We start from the raw sequence: 19,902 nt of genomic DNA, 5'->3' as shown, positions 1-19,902 counted from the left end.
TAAGTGGAAGAAACCAATCACAAAAGACCCTTATGTTGTATGATTTTATTTATATGAAAAGTTTAGAATAAGCAAATCTATGGATAATATAGTTCAGGTTTCCAGGGACTGGGTAGAAAGGGGCAGTGAGGAATGAATGCTAATGGATGGGTTTTCCTTGGGGGATAATGGAAATATTCTAAAATTAGATAGTGCTGATGGTTGCACAACTCTGAGAATATGCTAAACCCACTAAATTTTACACTTTAAATGGGTGAATTTTATGATACATGAATTACATATCAATAAAATTATTTTTAACAACTTCATTATCAAACTTAAATTTTGGTAGTGATGATGGTGACTTCATATATTGAATACGTGTGTGTGTGTGTGTGTGTGTGTGTGTGTGTGAAAAATACCTTAAAGCAGTATACACCTGGTGCTATTAAAGAATATAACATACTTTTAAGGCTTTTTGCTGTATTTCTGAACATAAAAGCAAATATAACAGTGATTTTATGACAAATTAACTTGATATTAACCAAATGATATTAAGTCATTGTGTTTCAGAGTAATTGGGCACAAATGGTATTGCTATAAATGACTATTAGAACTACTGTTACCTAGGCAAAAGAATGTATACTTCTCTTTTTCCCTTCTGAGTTTTTTCAGTATCTGTAATCATCATTAGTGTTTAGTTTTCTCTGTTACCAAACATTTGGTTTTCTCTGTTACTGAATAAAACTCATTTTCATCACTTACTGATATGCATGTGCTAAAAGAAGAATTTACACCTCAGTGCCCAGTAACTTGGATTTCCTTAACCTTTCAACTATAATCTTTTTTCTGTGAGTAGTTTAACGCTGAGGCTTTCTGTGTTCTCTGCTGGTCTTTTCCCTCCCTCATCACATGGCGATGTTCTGGCTGGTCTCATCCAGAGGCATCAAACACTGAGACTTGAAGTGGGTAACCTGGCCAAGCAACTACAGCATGACTACTCCAGTTTTGGAGGGGAAAGGAGTTCCTCATTAATGTTATGTCATTGGAGAGAGGCAGGAAACAGTGGGAAGAAGAGGCCGTGGATTTGGGGTATGTGGGGTTGTTGACATAATGGAAAGGGAGTAGTTGAGTTCAGAAAGGGCTGGATCATGTTTAGGCAGAAAAACAGATTGAGTTGCAAGCAACCACTGCTTCTTTGATCACCATTTTCCATCTCTGTTCGTAACCAACAAATAATACGTAAAAGTATGTATGTGTTCCCTTTCCCAATAACTGATTTTAAAACTGAAACAAGTTTGATAAATGTTTATTGAACATCTCTTTTGTGCCATATAGACAATGGTGTGTGCATTGCAGGGTTAGTTATAAAGGAAAACTAAGAACAATCTCTGGGAGAGTGAGATTGCTATCTGGTGAGAAAAAGAAATCACAGATAATCTGACCCTGAAGAGACAGAATTAGGTTTCTCTTTAGAATTGAGTAAATATTAGAACATAGGATTTTTAGTGGCAATAGAAAATACTCTCTGCCTATTTTCTGGTGCCTGAAATTCCCTTCACATGGAAACAATGTTTTTATTCTTTAAATTGCAATAATAGATTTAAAATACTTGAGAAAGATAATAGATTTATTCCTAGTAAAGTATACTCAATCAAATATAAGCTTCTAACATAAAATTTTGTTGTGATTCAAGAGAAGAGTAGCATCAAAAGATATAAAAAGTATTTTATTAGACTGAGATCCTTGTTATCTTTTGTTGATAGGGAAAACTGTCTCATTCATTCCCAGCTCAAACACAGTGCCACTTCTTGCTATTGACACTCCACATTATTGATAATGTGGACAAATATATCACCTACACTGAAAACCTGGTAAGATTTACCAGATTCTCATTTCTCTGGTTTAATTTGTTTGCAGATGGATAGTGGAGCAGGATTTTGGGTCTGGAGTAGATATTTTTCTGCCAACACAGTGCTGTTTAGCTGGTTTTAAGAACTAGAATGTCATTTACATTTGAAGTGGTCTTTAGCCCAACTGTGGATGGGTATTTCAAGAGCTGGGTTATTTGTTAAGTTCTTCCCTCTACTGGTCTTTTGGGAAATTTAATAGAAACCCCAGCTACCATGTGAGTGAAAATCAGTGAGAAATTATGTTCTCTGTCACAAATGTATACTTTTTTGGAAATATGCTATTTGTTTTGCAGGAAAACAAGATCTTCAAACCCTTTCATTATGAATGGGGTTTGGTCTCCTTTCCCTTGAATCAAATATTTTTCAGCTAAAGATGTGTTATGTGGCTTAAATTTATATTAATAAGTATTAATAAATAAGCAAATTTATTAGTAACTGTTCAGAAAGCATACTTTATAATTTTCAGATATAAGGACATAGTAGCTTTGGAGTCACCTTAAGTGATTAATTAGATCCATTCAGATTAGACTGTGTGCTAGTTTGGAGTCTAACTTGAATTTGTGTGTACAGTATGGAATTTGCTCAGCCTTTGAAAGTAGTTTTTGGATTGATGACACATCTGTACTTTTTGGTCTCCTTACTTGAACTCTGTCTCTTCTCTGACAGTTATGTTGCTCCTCTATTCTTGCCTTGAAAAAGCTATCTGAAGTTGAGTTCCTCTTCAGAATTTAAGTGGAAAGTAAAAAGTACAGGTCACACACAGAGAGAATTTCATACGGGTATTCAGTGGCATATGAGCCAAGCTTGGTAGCCTTTTGGAATAAAATAGGCAACTGGAAAATCTGATTCTGTATTGAGGGCCTTGTACCTTTATGAAAATTACTTTTTAGATGGGAAATTGAGAAGTTTCTGGTCAGTATCCTTTTCGCCATTGGCCCAATTCTGTTCAGGAGTAAGGGGTTTAAATTTTTAGGCTTTTTGGTTCTCTAAGGAATGAGACTTCCGGGAATTCCCTCATGATCCAGTGGCTAGGACTTGTTTTCACTGCCGATGCCTGGGTTCAGTCCCTGGTTGGGGAACTAAGATCCTGCATGCCATACAGCATGGCCAAAAAAAAAAAAAAAAAGAGAGAGAGCGACTTCCTTACTGTATGAGAGTAATAACTAGGAAAAACATTATTCAGCTTGAATATGTTCCTAGTAAATATTGATACATGAAAATATTTCATATCAAACTTTCCTACAGGTGGTAACGAGGATTTGTCAAAAATCAAGGATCCAGTGTTTAAGCCAAATTATTCACCAGCCATTTACCAGATGAGTTCTGTAGCCTTGGCGCTGCTCCTTACGCTGCAGGGTTGATTATAAAGATAAGCCGTAGTCCCTGCCCCAAATAAAGGGGAAGGGGCAGTATTGAACAATTTGGACATACTAAATGCTTTACTCGTATTTATTTTGACACTTAATCTCGTAAATCTATTGCTAGATAGCCCTGTTTTTCTAATGAGGGAATTGCAGCTCAGAGAGGTGAAACCACTTGGCCAGTAATTAATGGATTTGAACCCAAGTCTTTCTCACTCTGAAATTTTACACAAACTGCCCTTCTGAAAGACAGGAATAAGTATAGTCAGGCTAAATATGATGATTGCTAGATCACTGCTATAACAAAGTGTTAATAAGACAGTTCACAAAGAAGAAAAATCCTATCTTTTATGAGGGATCAGTAGAGACTTTGTGAGGGGAATTTAGTTTGACCCTGAGAAGAAAGGAGAGTTGGAGTTAGGAATCCATTTTTATCATCAGAACACCCTTATCTGAGAGAGACCCCAAATATACATTTTGGGTTTGGGAGAGTTGCCAAGCCCTGTCTTTAAGGTTTGGGTTAGAATTCTAGGGTTCCCAATTCTTTTTTTTTTTTGCGGTATGCGGGCCTCTCACTGTTGTGGCCTCTCCTGTTGCGGAGCACAGGCTCCGGATGCGCAGGCTCAGCGGCCATGGCTTACGGGCCCAGCCGCTCCGCGGCATGTGGGGTCCTCCCGGACCGGGGCACAAACCCATGTCCCCTGCATCGGCAGGTGGACTATCAACCACTGCGCCACCAGGGAAGCCCCCAATTCTATTTTTAAGACCCCAGTCTTAACTATAAAGTTTGTAAAGGTGATACAGGAGTGTTTGCTACACCCTATATAGGACCACGATTTGAACTTGTTTTATTGACATCATCCCATTTTCTTCCCTCCCTACCTTTAATTATATTGTGGGAATTTGAGATAGGATGTCTTCAGGCTGATGTGGAAATAGTTCTATCCCTTCAACTTCAAGTTTGTACCAGGTGGCTGCTGAATGATTGGAAATCATTGACTTAGCTTGGAGACTCCAGACTTTGATAAAATGCTCATACTTTTAGACAGTGTCCTGTAGTTTGGGGAATAACTCCTAAAAGTATAAGAGGGAAGGGAATGACTGGGCATGGGGAGATTTTCCAGGCTTATGAGGTGGCTAGAGAAAAACATATCATTCTGTTTAAATCTTGGCTAGAGAGCCTGGTAAGTGTTTGGGGCAGGAAAAAACTAGGTTTGTGGCCTAAAATAATCATACAATAGTCCTGATAGGCTCTTTCTCTCTGCCCCATTCTCCTTGGAAGGAGGAAATTGGAGTTCATATTTATTTAAAATAGTTGCTCCTCTATCTTGAAGTGATTTTTATAAAAATCTTAATTCTGAGCAGCCAGCCTCAGTAAAACAATTTTGCCATCTCTTGGTTACTTGAACGCCCCCAAAATAAAGGTAAATGAAAATAAGACTAACTGCTTTTAGACCACACTGGTCTTTCCTAAAGTTCTGTAACCATTTTTCCTAAAGGAATGGAGATGGTTCCATTTATCTAGAAGGGATTATTACTGTGTCAGTCTGTGTGTACGTACACATACATGTTTTGTATAGGTGCTTCCCTTCTCCCCAACCCTTTTAGAGTTGATGGCTTTATCCCTGATTGTTCAGTATAATAGTTTGCACATTCACTAAGAGAGCTTGTGTAGTAATGCTTGCTTTATTTTTTTTTCTCTTCCATTCTTGTTTTATTTTTTACTTTTTTTTTTCTTTGTGATGTGACATTTTCAGCTGATGTATTGAAAGCAAATCCTTCTAATTTGGGAGCCCAGATCACAAGAGTGAGTTTTTCTACTAGTGTCTTTAGCTGTGTATCTTTTTTTGTGTGTGTCTTTCTACCCTTTTCCCCTCCCAATTCAAAAAGATTCAAAACACATTTCATAAATATTAGATAAGAAAATTCCTCTGTCTGTTGCACATCATGCCTTTCAAACAAAGCAATGTCCACTTTATGTTGGGTCAGATTCCTTTTCCCAATGCTATTGTAAAAGCATAGGTTAATATATGTGTTTTGGTTTGTTTGCTTTTATATTATCTAGTATGTTGAAAATAATTTTAGTTACGTCTTCATTGCAGATAGATATGTCTGGAGTCTGTCATCAGTGTGTCATAACGTTGTTGTTTTTGTTTTGTTTTAAGGAAAATTATATATAGTAGCCTCTGAGAATAAAAGACCCATTCTTTTATCAGGATTTTAAGTAATACTTTGACTTGTCTCTACTCTCCCATCTCATTCCCTGGATGTTCCTCTCAGGGCCGTGAAGGAATGAAAAGCCACACATATTACTCTCTAATTTCAGCAGACTGACCAGATGAAAGTGGTCAGACTGGTGAGCTCTGAACATGCAAGCATTGGAAGATGGTTTGTTTGATTAGTTAGCAAGAAAACGGTTCATGGTGAAAAGAATAGCACCTTTTTATGGTGAAATAAAAGTATGCTTTCTATTAGTCTGAATGATTCAGATAACCTCCCCATGTAAGCTGTACATTGCTTTTTAAGATCTTACACCTGGGTAATTTTCTATACTAGCTAACCCCTTTCTGTTCTCTTTGGCTTGTGTTATTACAATTTAACTCATGTTCTATTTGTCTAGTTTTGCATCCTGGAAGAGCAGGTGATTAAATAGTCCCTTTTCTTTTCTCCTAGTGTTCTTTTCTCCTAATGTTGCTTGTTGCTTCTGAAATTATTTAATTTTACCCAATAAAGCAAATGGTATGCTGTCCTAATTATGAATGCAGATACTCCAAGTGCTTTACCCAAAGTAATCAGCCATTGTGTTTTCAATTACCATGAGAGTATAACAATGTATTCTACACTAGCGCTATAACCATTGATTATGGGTAAATATTCTGAAAGCCTTGCTTTCAGGATCCCCAGGTTATTCTAAATCACCCACTCCCTGTTCCTTTCTTTTGTTACCCAGAGATTGAAAGATCTCAAGCAGAGAGAGTTTGCTCGAAATGTCTCTTCAAGATCCCGCAAAGATGAGAAGAAGCAAGAGAAAGCCCTACGGCGGCTCCACGAGTTGGCAGAGCAAAGAAAACAAGCTGAATGGTGAGGACATTTTCTCTCCGAGGATTCTACAAATAATTATAACCCTTAAGATTTAAGAATTATAATCCTTTTTTTAAAAATTGAGGTATAATTGACATATAATCCTTCAGTTTTTAATAGATCCTTCTTTCAAACTAAAAGCGTATCTATACTTGGAGTATAACATATTAAGAATATGCACTCCTGAGGCCGTATCCTATGATCTTTGTGACCTTAGTTATCCAAGCTCCTTGCCTCAGTTTCCTTATCTGTAAGATGAAATGATAACAATTTCTTATAGTTGTTGTGAGAAGTCATTAAGTTGTTATATCAAAGTGCTTATAAAAGAGTTCCTAGCACATAGAAGATACTCAGTAAATCAGTAAATTATGCAACAATTATTATTCCCATTCTCCAGCTTATTTTTTCTTTCTTTCTTTTTTTTTTTTCTTTTTTTGACTGCCCTGCACAGCTTGTGGGATGTCAGTTCCCTGACCAGGGATTGAACCCTGGGCCATGGCAGTGAAAGCGCCAAATCTTAACCACTAGACCAGGGAATTCCCCTCCAGTATTATTCTTATGTAGAAAAGCATATACATCACAGTATTCTACTGGGGCACAGATTCAAGTGTTGTAACTGCCTTTTAAGTACTATAGAGTAGAGTTAGTACTAAACATTAAAACCTAGGAAATTCTATCCATTTATTTCTCTGCAGATTCCTGCCTTCTTGAGTGTTGTTTTTAATGTTCCTTCATGGTTCTTGATGATAAATTTGGGGCTGGTGTTTAGCCTTAGGTGGAATTTATCCCACCTAGGGCTGAATTTCCAAGCGACTAGACTTTGGGGACCCAGTCTTTGAGCATCTGAGAATTCATGAGGTATGTGCCTCAATCCGAAGGACCTACGTCCCTATGTTTGTTTTTAATGGCTGGCCAGTAACAAAGGAGGAACTGGTTACAGTGGAAGGAGAAACTGTGATTGTGGCTTTTAAAACTTTACAGCCAAGTTGGGGCCAGAGTTTCCAAGGTCATAGACTCTCTGGATTTTTGTCTCTGGATCCTTTTACTTATTTACTTTTCTTTTGTTTTGGAGGAAGGAAGAAGGGAAAGAACACATATAGTGTAAGTTTTAAAACAGAATTAACCCATGAGCTCTAATGTTGAGTTAAAATGCCTATTAAACTGGTTCTGATTCCTTCTTTGGCAGCTTTTCATGTAATAAACACATTCCTCTTGGACTTGTAGCAAGGGTACCTCCTTAAAAATATATATACTACCTCGGACTTCCCTGGTGGCACAGTGGTTAAGAATCCACCTGCCAATGCAGGGGACACGGGTTCGAGCCCTGGTCCAGGAAGATCCCACATGCCGCGGAGCAGCTAAGCCCGTGGGATAGGTTTTGTGACACAGTGAGAGTATCTCTTGCTACCCAGATCTTGTGGGTTCCATCCTGCAATAACAAGAGTTCAGATAGCAAAGGGGATACCATATTATCCAAATATATTTGGTCCCTGAGTTTAGGGCAGCTAATAGCTAGGGTTTAGATTAAAAAGACTTCGTCCAAATAATTCTCTTTAGTTCTTGAGTTTAGCATGAGAGATACCTGTATAATCCACACACTGTAAAAATCTCAGATGTGACAGGAGTTTAAAACACTGGCTTTCAGGTTCCTTGGTGCTCCTGTTTTCAAAGCTGAGAAGGTCCTTGGTAGAATTATGATCATTGTATGGAATGCCCAGAAAGTATCACAAAACCAAAGCTAATGCTTGGGCATGGTGCCAGGAGATAGGCACAGGCTCTTAGTTTCTATAACAGACATACTAACCTAACCACAAACCATCATAGCATAGCACAGTGGAGGTTTCTGACTCTGTTCAACTCAGGGAATAGGCACTTTTTTTGTTGTTGTCGTTTGTTTGTTTGCGGTACGCGGGGCTCTCACTGTTGTGGCCTCTCCTGTTGCGGACCACAGGCTCCAGACGCACAGACTGAGTGGCCATGGCTCATGGGCCTAGCCGCTCCACGGCATGTGGGATCTTCCTGGACTGGGGCACGAACCCGTGTCCCCTGCATCGGCAGGCAGACTCTCAACCACTGCGCCACCAGGGAATCCCTAGGCACGTATTTAAAAACTGAAATTTGAAAGCACAGAAGAAATTGAGGGTTTTTTTGTTTTGTTTTTTAGCTGTATGAAATACAGTTGATCCTTGAACAACGAGGTTAGGGGTGCCAGTGACCCCCAGCCCCCACACACACTCACACATCCACACAGTCAAAGATCTGTGTATAACTTTGTAGTCAACCCCCCGTATTTGTGTAGTCAACCCTCCGTATTTCCACATCCACGGATTCAACCAACCGCAGATTGTGTGATATGTATTGAAAAAAAAATCTGTGTATAAGTGGGCCCTCGCAGTTCAAACCTGCAAACCTGTATTCAAGGGTGAACTGTGCAACCTTTGTGAATAGATGTTCGGCCATATGTTTGATAGTAGGATGATACAATAAGAATTGAGAGTGGATACAGGACAGGTGGGCTGTACCAGACGGTAATGATAGTGTATTCGAATTGAGAGGTAAACCTCAGTTTTTATATTTTAGACAGCTAAGGAAGAAACAGCAGTAACTGGCTATCCTTGCGAATGTAGCTTGGTAGATTAGTAGTGTGAGACTTTGCCTAACCTCACTGAGGAAGTTCCTTTTGTTAGCACAGGGCTGGGGAATGACCACCACTCAGTGTCTTAAGATCTGCTTGTGATGAATGGTCAAGCATAAGGGATTAGTATCATATAAGAAGTATGAGGGACTTCCCTGGTGGTCCAGTGGTTAAGACTCCATGCTTCCTCTGCAGGGGGTGTGGATTTGATCCCTGGTCAGGGAACTAAGATCCTACATGCTGCGTGGGGAGGCCAAAAATAAAAAAAGAAGTATGAAATGTTCCCTAAACCTGTTTTTTTTTTGTTTTTCATTTTTCTAAACCATTGTGTAGTGCACCTGGAAGTGGTCCCATGTTCAGACCAACCACAGTGGCTGTAGATGAAGAAGGTGGAGATGATGATAAAGAAGAATCAGCGACAAACAGTGGCACAAGTGCCACTGCCACTTGTGGCCTGGGATCTGAATTCTCCACAGATAAAGGAGGCCCTTTCACTGCAGTACAAATCACTAATACCACTGGACAGGCACAGTCTCCTGGGCTAGTCTCTCAAGGCATCAGCTTTGGCATTAAGAATAATCTGGGGACCCCATTGCAAAAACTGGGAGTGTCATTTTCCTTTGCCAAGAAGGCTCCTGTCAAACTCGAATCAATAGCATCAGTTTTCAAGGACCATGCAGAGGAAGGGACCTCTGAAGATGGAACAAAAGCTGATGAGAAGGGTACAGACCAAGGACTGCAGAAGGTGGGAGATTCCGATGGTAGCAGTAATCTCGATGGTAAAAAAGAGGATGAAGACCCTCAGGATGGAGGGTCCCTTGCCTCAACATTATCTAAGTTAAAAAGAATGAAGCGAGAAGAAGGAGCTGGGGCTACAGAGCCAGAGTATTACCACTACATCCCCCCAGCACACTGCAAAGTAAAACCTAATTTTCCTTTCCTACTCTTTATGAGAGCCAGTGAACAAATGGAAGGTGATAATAGTACACACCCAAAGAATGCCCTAGACAGCAAAAAAAGTAGTTCTCCCAAGCCTAAAGGCTGCATCAAGGTGGCAGCAAGCCAAGGAGCAGAAAAGACAGTTGGTGAAGTCTCTGAACAGCAGATGGAAACCAGTGTGGCTGAGCCCTCAGAGCCTGAAAGCAAAGCTGAGACAAAGAAGGCCTCAGGAGGGGATGTAAGTGAGCATAGTTTAGAGAGTCAGAGTCAGAAGGATTCAGAGATCCAAATGTGTGAGTCTAATCCTCCTAAAGAAATCTCTCAGGCCACTCCAGCAGGGAAAGAAAGCCAAGAGGGACCCAGACATCCTACTGGTCCCTTCTTTCCAGTTTTAAGCAAAGATGAAAGCACTGCCCTCCAGTGGCCATCAGAACTATTAATTTTCACGAAGGCAGAACCCTCCATTTCTTACAGTTGTAATCCTTTGTACTTTGACTTCAAGCTTTCAAGGAACAAAGATGCCAGAGCTAAAGGGACAGAAAAACCAAAGGATATAGGAGGCTCCTCAAAGGACCATCTCCAAAACCTTGATCCTAGTGAGCCAAATAAAAGCAAAGAGGAGGGAGAGAATGTAGAACATTCTTCAGGAGGCAGAATAGATGCGCCTGCTCCAGGGTCTGCCTGTAGCGGCCTGAATAAGCAGGAGCCTGGGGGTAGCCGTGGGTCAGAGACAGAAGACACAGGGAGAAGCCTTCCTATCAAGAAAGAACGATCTGGGAAGTCCCACCGACACAAAAAGAAGAAGAAACACAAAAAATCCAGCAAACACAAACGGAAACACAAGCCTGACCCAGAAGAGAAAAGCTCTAAGGCAGAGTCTGGGGAGAAGTCTAAGAAGCGCAAGAAGCGAAAACGAAAGAAGAATAAGTCATCAGCCCCAGCAGATTCTGAACGGGGGCCCAAACCAGAACCCCCTGGTAGTGGTAGCCCTGCACCACCAAGAAGACGGCGGCGAGCCCAAGATGATTCCCAGCGGAGATCCATTCCAGCTGAAGAAGGGAGCAGTGGCAAGAAGGATGAAGGTGGAGGCGGTGGCAGCTCCCAAGATCATGGTGGGAGGAAACACAAAGGTGAACCTCCAACTTCATCCTGCCAGCAAAGAGCTAGCAGCAAACGGAGCAGCCGATCTAGCCATCGAAGTCGACCCAGTAGTGGAGATGAGGATAGTGATGATGCTTCATCACGCCGGCTGCACCAGAAGTCTCCATCCCAGTACAGTGAGGAGGAGGAGGAGGAAGAGGAGGAAGAAGAGTCGGGCAGTGAGCATTCCCGTAGCCGCTCACGATCTGGCCGGCACCATTCCTCTCGCCGTTCCTCCCGGCGTTCTTACTCAAGTAGCTCAGATGCTTCTTCAGACCAGAGCTGCTATAGTAGACAACACAGTTACTCTGATGACAGCTACAGTGATTATAGTGACCGATCACGAAGGCACTCCAAGCGCTCCCACGACTCTGATGACTCAGACTATACCAGTTCCAAGCACCGGTCCAAGCGGCACAAATATTCATCTTCTGATGACGACTATAGCCTCAGTTGCAGCCAGTCCCGAAGCCGATCTCGGAGTCATACTAGGGAGCGCTCAAGATCCAGGGGCCGCAGCCGCAGCAGCAGTTGTAGTCGCAGCCGGAGCAAACGGAGAAGCCGCAGCACCACAGCCCACAGCTGGCAGCGGAGTCGGAGCTATAGCCGGGACCGCAGCTGCAGCACCCGGAGCCCTTCGCAGAGATCAGGCTCCAGGAAGGGATCGTGGGGTCACGAGAGCCCTGAGGAGAGGCGTTCTGGTCGTCGAGACTTCATTCGCTCTAAAATCTACCGCTCCCAGTCTCCCCACTATTTCCGATCAGGCCGGGGAGAAGGTTCCGGGGAGAAGAAGAAAGAAGATGGCAGAGGAGATGATGGTAAAGGGATAGGCCCACCCTCCCAGAACAGCAGCACTGGCCCAGGAAGAGGGTCAGAAGGTGACTGCAGCCCTGAAGACAAGAACTCTGTCACTGCCAAACTGCTACTGGAGAAGATCCAGTCAAGGAAAGTGGAGAGGAAACCCAGTGTGAGTGAGGAGGTGCTGGCCACCCCTAATAAAGCCGGGCTCAAGCTCAAGGACCCTCCACAAGGTTATTTTGGGCCCAAGCTCCCCCCTTCTCTTGGCAATAAGCCTGTCCTTCCACTGATAGGGAAGCTCCCAGCTACCCGAAAGCCCAACACCAAGAAATGTGAAGAGTCTGGCTTAGAAAGGGGGGAAGAGCAAGAGCAGTCAGAGACAGAAGAAGGGCCTCCAGGGAATAGTGATGCCCCATTTGGACATCAGTTCTCAGAGGAAACATCTGGCCCCTTATCAGACCCACCCCCAGAAGAGCCAAAGTCTGAAGAAGCTACTGCTGATCACCCTGTGGCTCCGTTAGGCACCCCAGTGCACTCTGACTGCTATCCTGGGGACCCATCCATCTCCCATAACTACCTCCCTGACCCCAGTGATGGGGACACCCTCGAGTCCCTGGATAGTGGCAGTCAACCAGGCCCTGTGGAATCCAGCTTGCTGCCTATAGCGTCAGACCTTGAGCACTTCCCCAGTTATGCACCTCCCAGTGGGGAGCCTAGTATTGAGTCAGCTGATGGGGTTGAGGATGCTTCCCTAGCCCCACTGGAAAGCCAGCCCATCACCTTCACTCCCGAGGAGATGGAGAAGTACAGCAAGCTCCAGCAGGCCGCACAGCAACACATCCAGCAGCAGCTTCTGGCCAAGCAAGTAAAGGCCTTTCCCGCCTCGGCTGCCCTGGCCCCAGCCACTCCAGCCTTGCAGCCCATCCACATTCAGCAGCCGGCCACAGCCTCTGCCACCTCCATCACGACTGTTCAGCATGCCATCCTACAACATCATGCCGCAGCAGCTGCTGCTGCCATTGGCATTCACCCCCACCCTCATCCCCAGCCACTTGCCCAAGTACATCATATTCCCCAGCCCCACCTGACCCCCATTTCCTTGTCCCACCTCACTCACTCAATCATCCCTGGCCATCCTGCCACCTTTCTAGCTAGCCATCCCATCCATATTATTCCTGCCTCAGCCATCCATCCTGGGCCCTTTACCTTCCACCCTGTTCCACATGCTGCCCTCTACCCTACCCTACTTGCCCCCCGGCCTGCTGCAGCAGCTGCCACTGCCCTCCACCTTCACCCACTACTTCACCCCATCTTCTCAGGTCAGGACCTGCAGCACCCCCCCAGCCATGGAACATGAGTTGGGGGATAGGAGCCCAGGTAGGGCCAGGGAAGGTGACCCATAAATCTTCCCTTGGGGTGTTGAGCCATTAATACCAGCAAGTAGAAGCTGGAATGGGCAGTGTCTGACAGCCAAAGAATTGAGTTTTGGCTTGCAGGGGTGGTTTTAGATTTGAGGTTTGCTTTGGGTTTACTATCAGGGATTTTTTTCCCTTTTCCCCTTTCTGTTTGTCCCTCCCTCTCCTGTGTTTCTAAGCTTGGGAACACCAGTAAGTGCTACCCACCCCTCTTTGGCAACATCTCCAAACTGTTGAGTTTAGATACTCCCCTCCTCTCTCTACTTTCTATCCTCTGCACTTGTCTATAAATTTTAAAACATTTTCCTCCTCTCTGGCTGGCGGGTTTTCCATCTGGTCCTGCCTTATCAGTGTCTTTGACCTTGGTGACCTTATTTATCCCGGGTGAAGTGGAAAGGGAGTCTGACCTGGAACCAGGTGCCACTCAGGCTGTCATTCGATCCACTTCCCACACAAACAGCCACACATTTGGCACTGTTGTCCTTGTGTCCCTCATCCCAGAAGAGACATCTGCATATCCCAGAAAAGAAGATCCTATCGTGAATAGAAGCTATGCGGAACATAGAGTCACCCATGTGCTTCCCCAGAGAGGAGCTCATGTGTCTGAAGGGTGTATTTTCTTCTGTCATGTTGATGTTTCCTTCTTAATTTATAGGATTTTTTAATGTAAAAAATTGCACTGAACTCTATAAACGTAAATGCTGCTTTTTGTAGCTCATATAAAAAAGGTTCCATATTTGTAGTATACTGCAATAATATTTTTTACATCCAGCTCTTTAAGTGATCCTTGTTCTGGTGGCTTTGTGTAAATATGTTTGCCCTAGTTGAATTAAGAAACTTTAAAGGTTATAAAATGAAAACAAAAAAATAAAGTATTTGTTTTCTGCTAGATGCAAAAATGACTAAGCATGTATATTTTATCAAGCTCATGTATTTTTTGAAGTTATGATCTATAAAAATGTTAAAACAGAAAAAGGAACGTTGTTTAACATTCTTTGCAGAGACAAAATTTGCAGTAAGTGGTGCCCCCAGCACTAGAATTTTTGAACTAATGGGCAGCAGTCAGCTGGGGGTGCCAGAGGGATACTCAGTTCCGACAGAGTCTCCCTCACGTGCTTTGCTGTTTTATACAGAGAAACAGGTGCACCCCACAGAGGAGGAGAGCGATTCAAGAGCTTTATTGTCTGGAAGCAGTGAGATTCAGTATGATTGTCCTGGGGGATTCCTGGGTTTCAGGGGTGCCTGTCCCAGGCAGTCCATTTGCCTTCCTAGTACTTAGCCCCCTCTGACAAAATTTTTTAATGTGCCTTTTGGGTTGGCTAGAAACTGAAGTAGAAGTAGACTGGAGGATGATAGAGTTGGGACAGTTTTTCCTCCTCCACTTACTGGGAGGTGAGCACATTTATAGATTCTGCAGATTGTTTTGCTTCATTGTTTCCATGCCTTCTACCCAGCTTAGTTTAAGCAGTAAAGATACCTTTTTTTTTTCTCCCATGACACTTATCAGGGGAAGTACCACCTCAATTCCTCTTCCTCCTCTTCTTGCGTTTCACCCGGCTCTCAGACCTAGTTAATACACTGACCCAAAGGTGTTTATATTGTAGGTCTCATCTTCTTTGGTGTAGTAGTTAGTACTTCCCTGTTTGGCATATCCCTGCCTATTCCTGTGGCTAGAATTGGTTGGGTGGTCACCTGACAGGAAAAACAAGCCCTTCTTATGTGGGCCAGGGCTCTGTTCTGCCTTTCTTCAATTTCCAAAAGAGAAAGGCTTTGAGTTAATGACAAGCAAGTGCTGGGCAAACAAGACTCTCGACTGAGCCTTCTGCCTGTTCAGTGCTCCTCATCTGATTCAGAAGCATCGCTTTTTTGATAACTAGCACTGGAAAATGAAATCATCTGTTTGAAGTGAAGGGACTCATTTTTCTTTGCTTTCAGCCCATGTAAATATTTAAATAATACAGTATTAACATTTTTGTGCTGCTTCCCATTAGCTTGTAGATTGAGCCATACTCTGGCTGCCTCTCTGCCTTCCTGGAGGCAGTTTCCTTTAATTTCCAGAATAGTGATTTTAAAACTAAAAAGAAAAAAATAACCTATCCTTACTTACAAGCATAACAGATTGTATTTAACTTTATCACATATGATAGAGATATATATGCTGTAAAATTAGGGAAAGGAACTTTCTAATAAACCAATGATTTGTGGAAACTTAGAGTCTGTCGTGATTGTTGCCCCATCCACTCAAGTGGGGAAGGGATGGAGGGAGTTATGGTTTACAAATAACATCTTGTTTGAAGTGATCATAGATTCTTATGAACCATATGATGTTTAGACTGTGCTTCTCAAAGCTCAGCCTGCCCAAGTAGAGGGGAAAGCTTATGCCGTGGGAGGAAGTAAGGGTTAAGTTTCTCTCAGTCTTATGGAGGTGTCTTGGAATGTGCACCTCCTTTCCACCCTTCCCCAGATTCTTTTTTTTTTTTTTTGCCTTGCTGAGCTGCATGCAGAGTCTTAGTTCCTGGACCAGGGATTCAACCCGTGCCCCCTGCAGTGGAAGCGAGGAGTCATAACCACTGGACCACCAGGGAAGTCCCCCAGATTCTCTTCTATTTCTATCCTTTTGCTCATTTTAGATGTACAATCTGTGTGTAGTAGAATGTATGGCAAATAGGTGCTCACTAAATGTGTTTGGAATTTCTAGCTTTGATTTTGGGGATTTTGGATGGACTTCAGGGCAATTGAGATGAGTCACCTGCCTGGCCTTTGCCCTCCAGATGGAGTTTTGTATACCAGAACCAGTCCTGAATTATTCTCCTCAACCCTTTAATACCACTACAGTGCTTGAGAGCTACCTGGTAAAAGGAAGTATGTCCTAATTGTTACTGAGCAGATAAAAGCCTCTATCTACTCTTCTGTATGGAAAAGTCTCAAAAGGCAGGGAAAGTTCAGCATTAAAAGCTAACCATAGATCTGTAGTGATAAATTAGTTTCCTCTCTTCCTCAACCTTCAGGAAGGAACAGTACATGGTCTATTTCTTTCCTACTCTCATACAGCTGTGTTCTCCCCTTGAAAAAAGAGTAGCTATTCAACTTGAACCTTGGGTTGGATGCTCAGATCTATTTCTCTAAAATAGAAAAATCCCTGCCCTAAAAAGATGAAAATGAAAAGTGGGAATTCCCGGGAGGTCCAGTGTTTAGGACTCGGCGCTTTCACTGTGGTGGCCCAGGTTCAGTCCCTGGTCAGGGAACTAAAATCCCGCAGGCCACGTGACGGCCAAAATAAAGAAAATGAAAAGTGATTTTTTGAGCAGACAAGGTGTCAGTGAAAGATGCAGACACGTGTGGAGAGTATGCTGTGTGAAGGTATGTGCAGCTGCCTGATTCCAGTAGGGGTTCTATCTGTCTCAGCTGCCTGGGCTTGCAACATGGAAGTACTCCCTCTTCAACACCCTCAGTGACTAATTCAGGCCTTGTGAACCCTTTCCATTCTTGTTTGCCAGGGATACCTTCACCTCCCCCTTATCTCGTGTCTGAATTATTGCAGCATTTTCCTGGCTGGCCTCCCTGACTCTAGGATCTAAGTCCCTGTCCCATGTAAGCTTACTGGCTTTTCAGAATCAGAGTGCAGTTCATTTTGTACTCATTGCTTCCCAGTAAAATTGTAAGCTCTGAGAGGGAGGGACTGATTCTTATACTTCCTTTTTTCTCTTAATCCCTTAGAATGTTTTATGTAGAGTTGAACACATAGTAAACATTTTGATTATGTGTTCAAGAAAGAAAAGCAAAGTAAAATACCACTAGTAACGGATTATGCATCAGGATTTAGCAAGGAAACATCAAAGATGAAGATTTTTCTGTATATCCTCCACACTGCCAAGCTCAGTGCCAGGCACATAGTAGAAGTTCAATAATTTTTGACTTTATGAAGCCGTAGCATTCATTGAGAAATTCTAGGACTCAGGCTGATGGAACGGGAAAGTGACAGCAATGTGTCAGCACTCCTCTGCCTACTATCAACCCAGCTCTGACCCCAAAGGAACACCCAACAAGGAATAGAATCTTTATTAAATACCAAACTCTCCCTTCCCAAATCTGATCCTACCTGTTTCCAATTTCAGTTAATGATACTACAGTCCTACCAGCCAGCCACCAAAGCTTTGAATTACTTTTGACACCTCCCTACTACACAAAGGAGAGAGCAGAGATTACACATCCAGTTACTGATGTAACTGGATGTGTTATCTCTGCTCTCTCCTTTGTTCCTGCCACCAGTACCCTGGTTCAGGCCTCATCACCTTTAACTGAGAGGATGGTAGATGCCACCCATCTGATCTTCCCACTAAGTCCTGCCTTTTCCAGTTCCTTCTATCCATAGGCAGCTAGTGTAATCCAGACTGGTGCACAATTGATCATGTATCTTATTCCCTGACTTAAAAATTCTTTGATTCTCCATCTCCTATGTATTAAAGTTCAAATTCCTTAAGATATTCAAGGACCTCCAGTGATTAGACCCCAGCCTTCCATTCCACTCTCATGCCCCAGTCCTCCCCTTTAGACACCCTATGTTGACTACTTGCCTTTCTCTATAACTGACCTCTATGTCCATCTGCTGCTCTCTTTGCTTATGTTATTTCCTATGTCTAAAAACCCCTTCATTCTCTTATTTCTTTATTGGCTGAGTCGGGTCTTAGTTGCGGCACTCTGGATCTTTCCTTGCAGCACTCGGGCTTCTCTCTAGCTGTGGCGTGTGGGCTCCAGAGCGTGTGGACTCTAGTTGTGGCCCACGTGGGCTCAGTAGTTGCAGCACTCGGGCTTAGTTGCCCCGCAGCATGTAGGATCTTAGTTCCCCAACCAGGGATCGAGCCGGTGTCCCCTGCATTGCAAGACGGATTCTTAACCACTGGACCACCAGGGAAGTCCCCCTCTTCATTCTCTGACAAAAGGCAATGTAGTGCAATGGTTAAGAACATGAATTCAGACACGAATGTCTTTGACTCCTAGTTTTGCCACTCATTGGCTGTGTAAACTTGGGCTATTTACCTAAAACTCTGTGCCACAGTTTTTGCATTTATAAAATGGGCATAATAGTACTTATTTCATAGGGTTGTTATGATGGAGCAAATAAATGACTTCAGCTAGGCATCATCTCTACCTTTTTCAAGGCATCCTTTACTATCCCTCCACTGCAGTTATATGTGTTCATGTCTTAACTCCCTCTGGACTAAGTTTTTTAAGGATCCTTGACAGTTATCTTTGTATCTCTTCCCACTCAATGCCTTGAACAGAATGAGAATTTATTAAAAATGTTAGTGAAATGTGAGTTAATTTGGGGCTATACAGTATACACCAGTAATACAATACCACTCAGATGAGGACAGTAGGAGGGTGGAAGGTAAGTATATGACTGAGTTGAGTATTATGTGCCTGCCATGAGCTTGGCACTGGGAATTCAGCAGTGAAGAAGGCCCAGACTAAAGTTCAAGGAGCTTCTAACCTAGAAAGGGATAAGATTTTGTGCTATGTGCTAAGGTGGTGAATTATGAGGGCAAGGGAGGTGCTGAAGGGGTTCCAGAATGGCCCGGGTAGTTGGGCAGGGTAAGATGATGGTTAAGTTTGATCAGAAAATATAGAGCAAAAGGAAATGTGACTGTGTTCTTTACCCCTAGCAGATCTCTTGAATTTCCTTCCTGACAACATGCTTTTTGGGGAAGACATGAGATGCCAATAAGACTTGGCACTCCTCCTCCTCTGAGCATCCATAGAAAATGATCTTTCTGCTCAAAATTATTTCTTTTCTTTCCACTCTGTGAGCCTGCGTTTGCTTCTTCCATCCTCAGTGCCTGCTTCTATTCAGTCTGTCTGTCAGCAATGCCTACAATATGTTGGGCTCTTGGCTAGGGGCTGCAGAAAGGAACTTCACTCTCAAGGGATTCATGGACAAAATCCAGTGAACAGACCATGACTGAACGGTGTGATTGGTGCTGTGCCCATGTGTGTTAGCCTGAGGAGTTGGGGGAGGCAGCCCCTAGGCAATGACCCCACTAGAATCAAGTCTTAATGATTGGACAGAAGCTCTTGTCACCCAAGAAAGAGTGAGGCCTGCCTTCAATTGAACAACTGGTGCAAATCTCAGAGCTTGTGAGCCAGAACACCCTGGAATGACTCCACTTTATCCCCATCTCCTTTCCCCTTCAGCCAAGAGCCATTTGCCACCCCTCCCCCAGCACTGGCTGCATTGCTGTGGCCACATTAAGACTTGGCCCCAGATGGACGATGAGTGAGGAAGCTGTTGTACCAATATGGCTGAGTGAAGCTGCCGAAGGCCCTAGAAGGAGGAAGTGGATAAGTGCCTTATCCAAAAGGATACAGCAGCCTCAGGTCTTATCAGGGGGCAGGAGCTTCCTCACTCCTTCCCCCACCTCTGACCAAGTCACAATGTGCCTCGGCAGTGCAGGCAGCTGTGTGGGGGGAGGAGGAACTATAGAACTGGGGGCTAGAGTGGAGGTGTACAGACCAGCTGGTTCATGATTGCACTATCCCAAGCAGGAAGCAATGGTGGCTTAGACTAGCATGGTGGTAGTGGAAATGGGGTGAAGATTCAAGAGACATAGTTGAAAGGCAGAACCAACAGGACTTGATGATAA

The 19,902-nt window shown here is 43.2% G+C and overlaps 1 protein-coding gene across 11 annotated transcripts in view; it reads left to right on the top strand.

Annotated features, from left to right (window-relative positions):
- Nucleotides 1-15,469, top strand: part of GPATCH8 (G-patch domain containing 8) — a 102,855-nt gene extending 87,386 nt beyond the window's left edge. For 10 of the 11 annotated variants that reach the window (XM_067715564.1, XM_067715569.1, XM_067715572.1 and 7 more), the window contains 3 exons: nt 5,011-5,060; nt 6,204-6,334; nt 9,303-15,469. In XM_067715564.1, coding sequence (XP_067571665.1) covers nt 5,011-5,060; nt 6,204-6,334; nt 9,303-13,203 — 4,082 coding nt within the window. In that variant the 3' untranslated portion in view covers nt 13,204-15,469. The remainder of the gene's footprint in view (nt 1-5,010; nt 5,061-6,203; nt 6,335-9,302) is intronic. The other variant, XM_067715565.1, reaches the window with a different exon arrangement.
- The last annotated feature ends 4,433 nt before the right edge of the window (nt 15,470-19,902 follow it).

Source organism: Pseudorca crassidens, chromosome 19, assembly GCF_039906515.1.
Source record: "Pseudorca crassidens isolate mPseCra1 chromosome 19, mPseCra1.hap1, whole genome shotgun sequence".
In the NCBI taxonomy this organism is placed as follows: domain Eukaryota; kingdom Metazoa; phylum Chordata; class Mammalia; order Artiodactyla; family Delphinidae; genus Pseudorca; species Pseudorca crassidens.
This window is presented reverse-complemented; position numbering and strand designations above follow the sequence as displayed.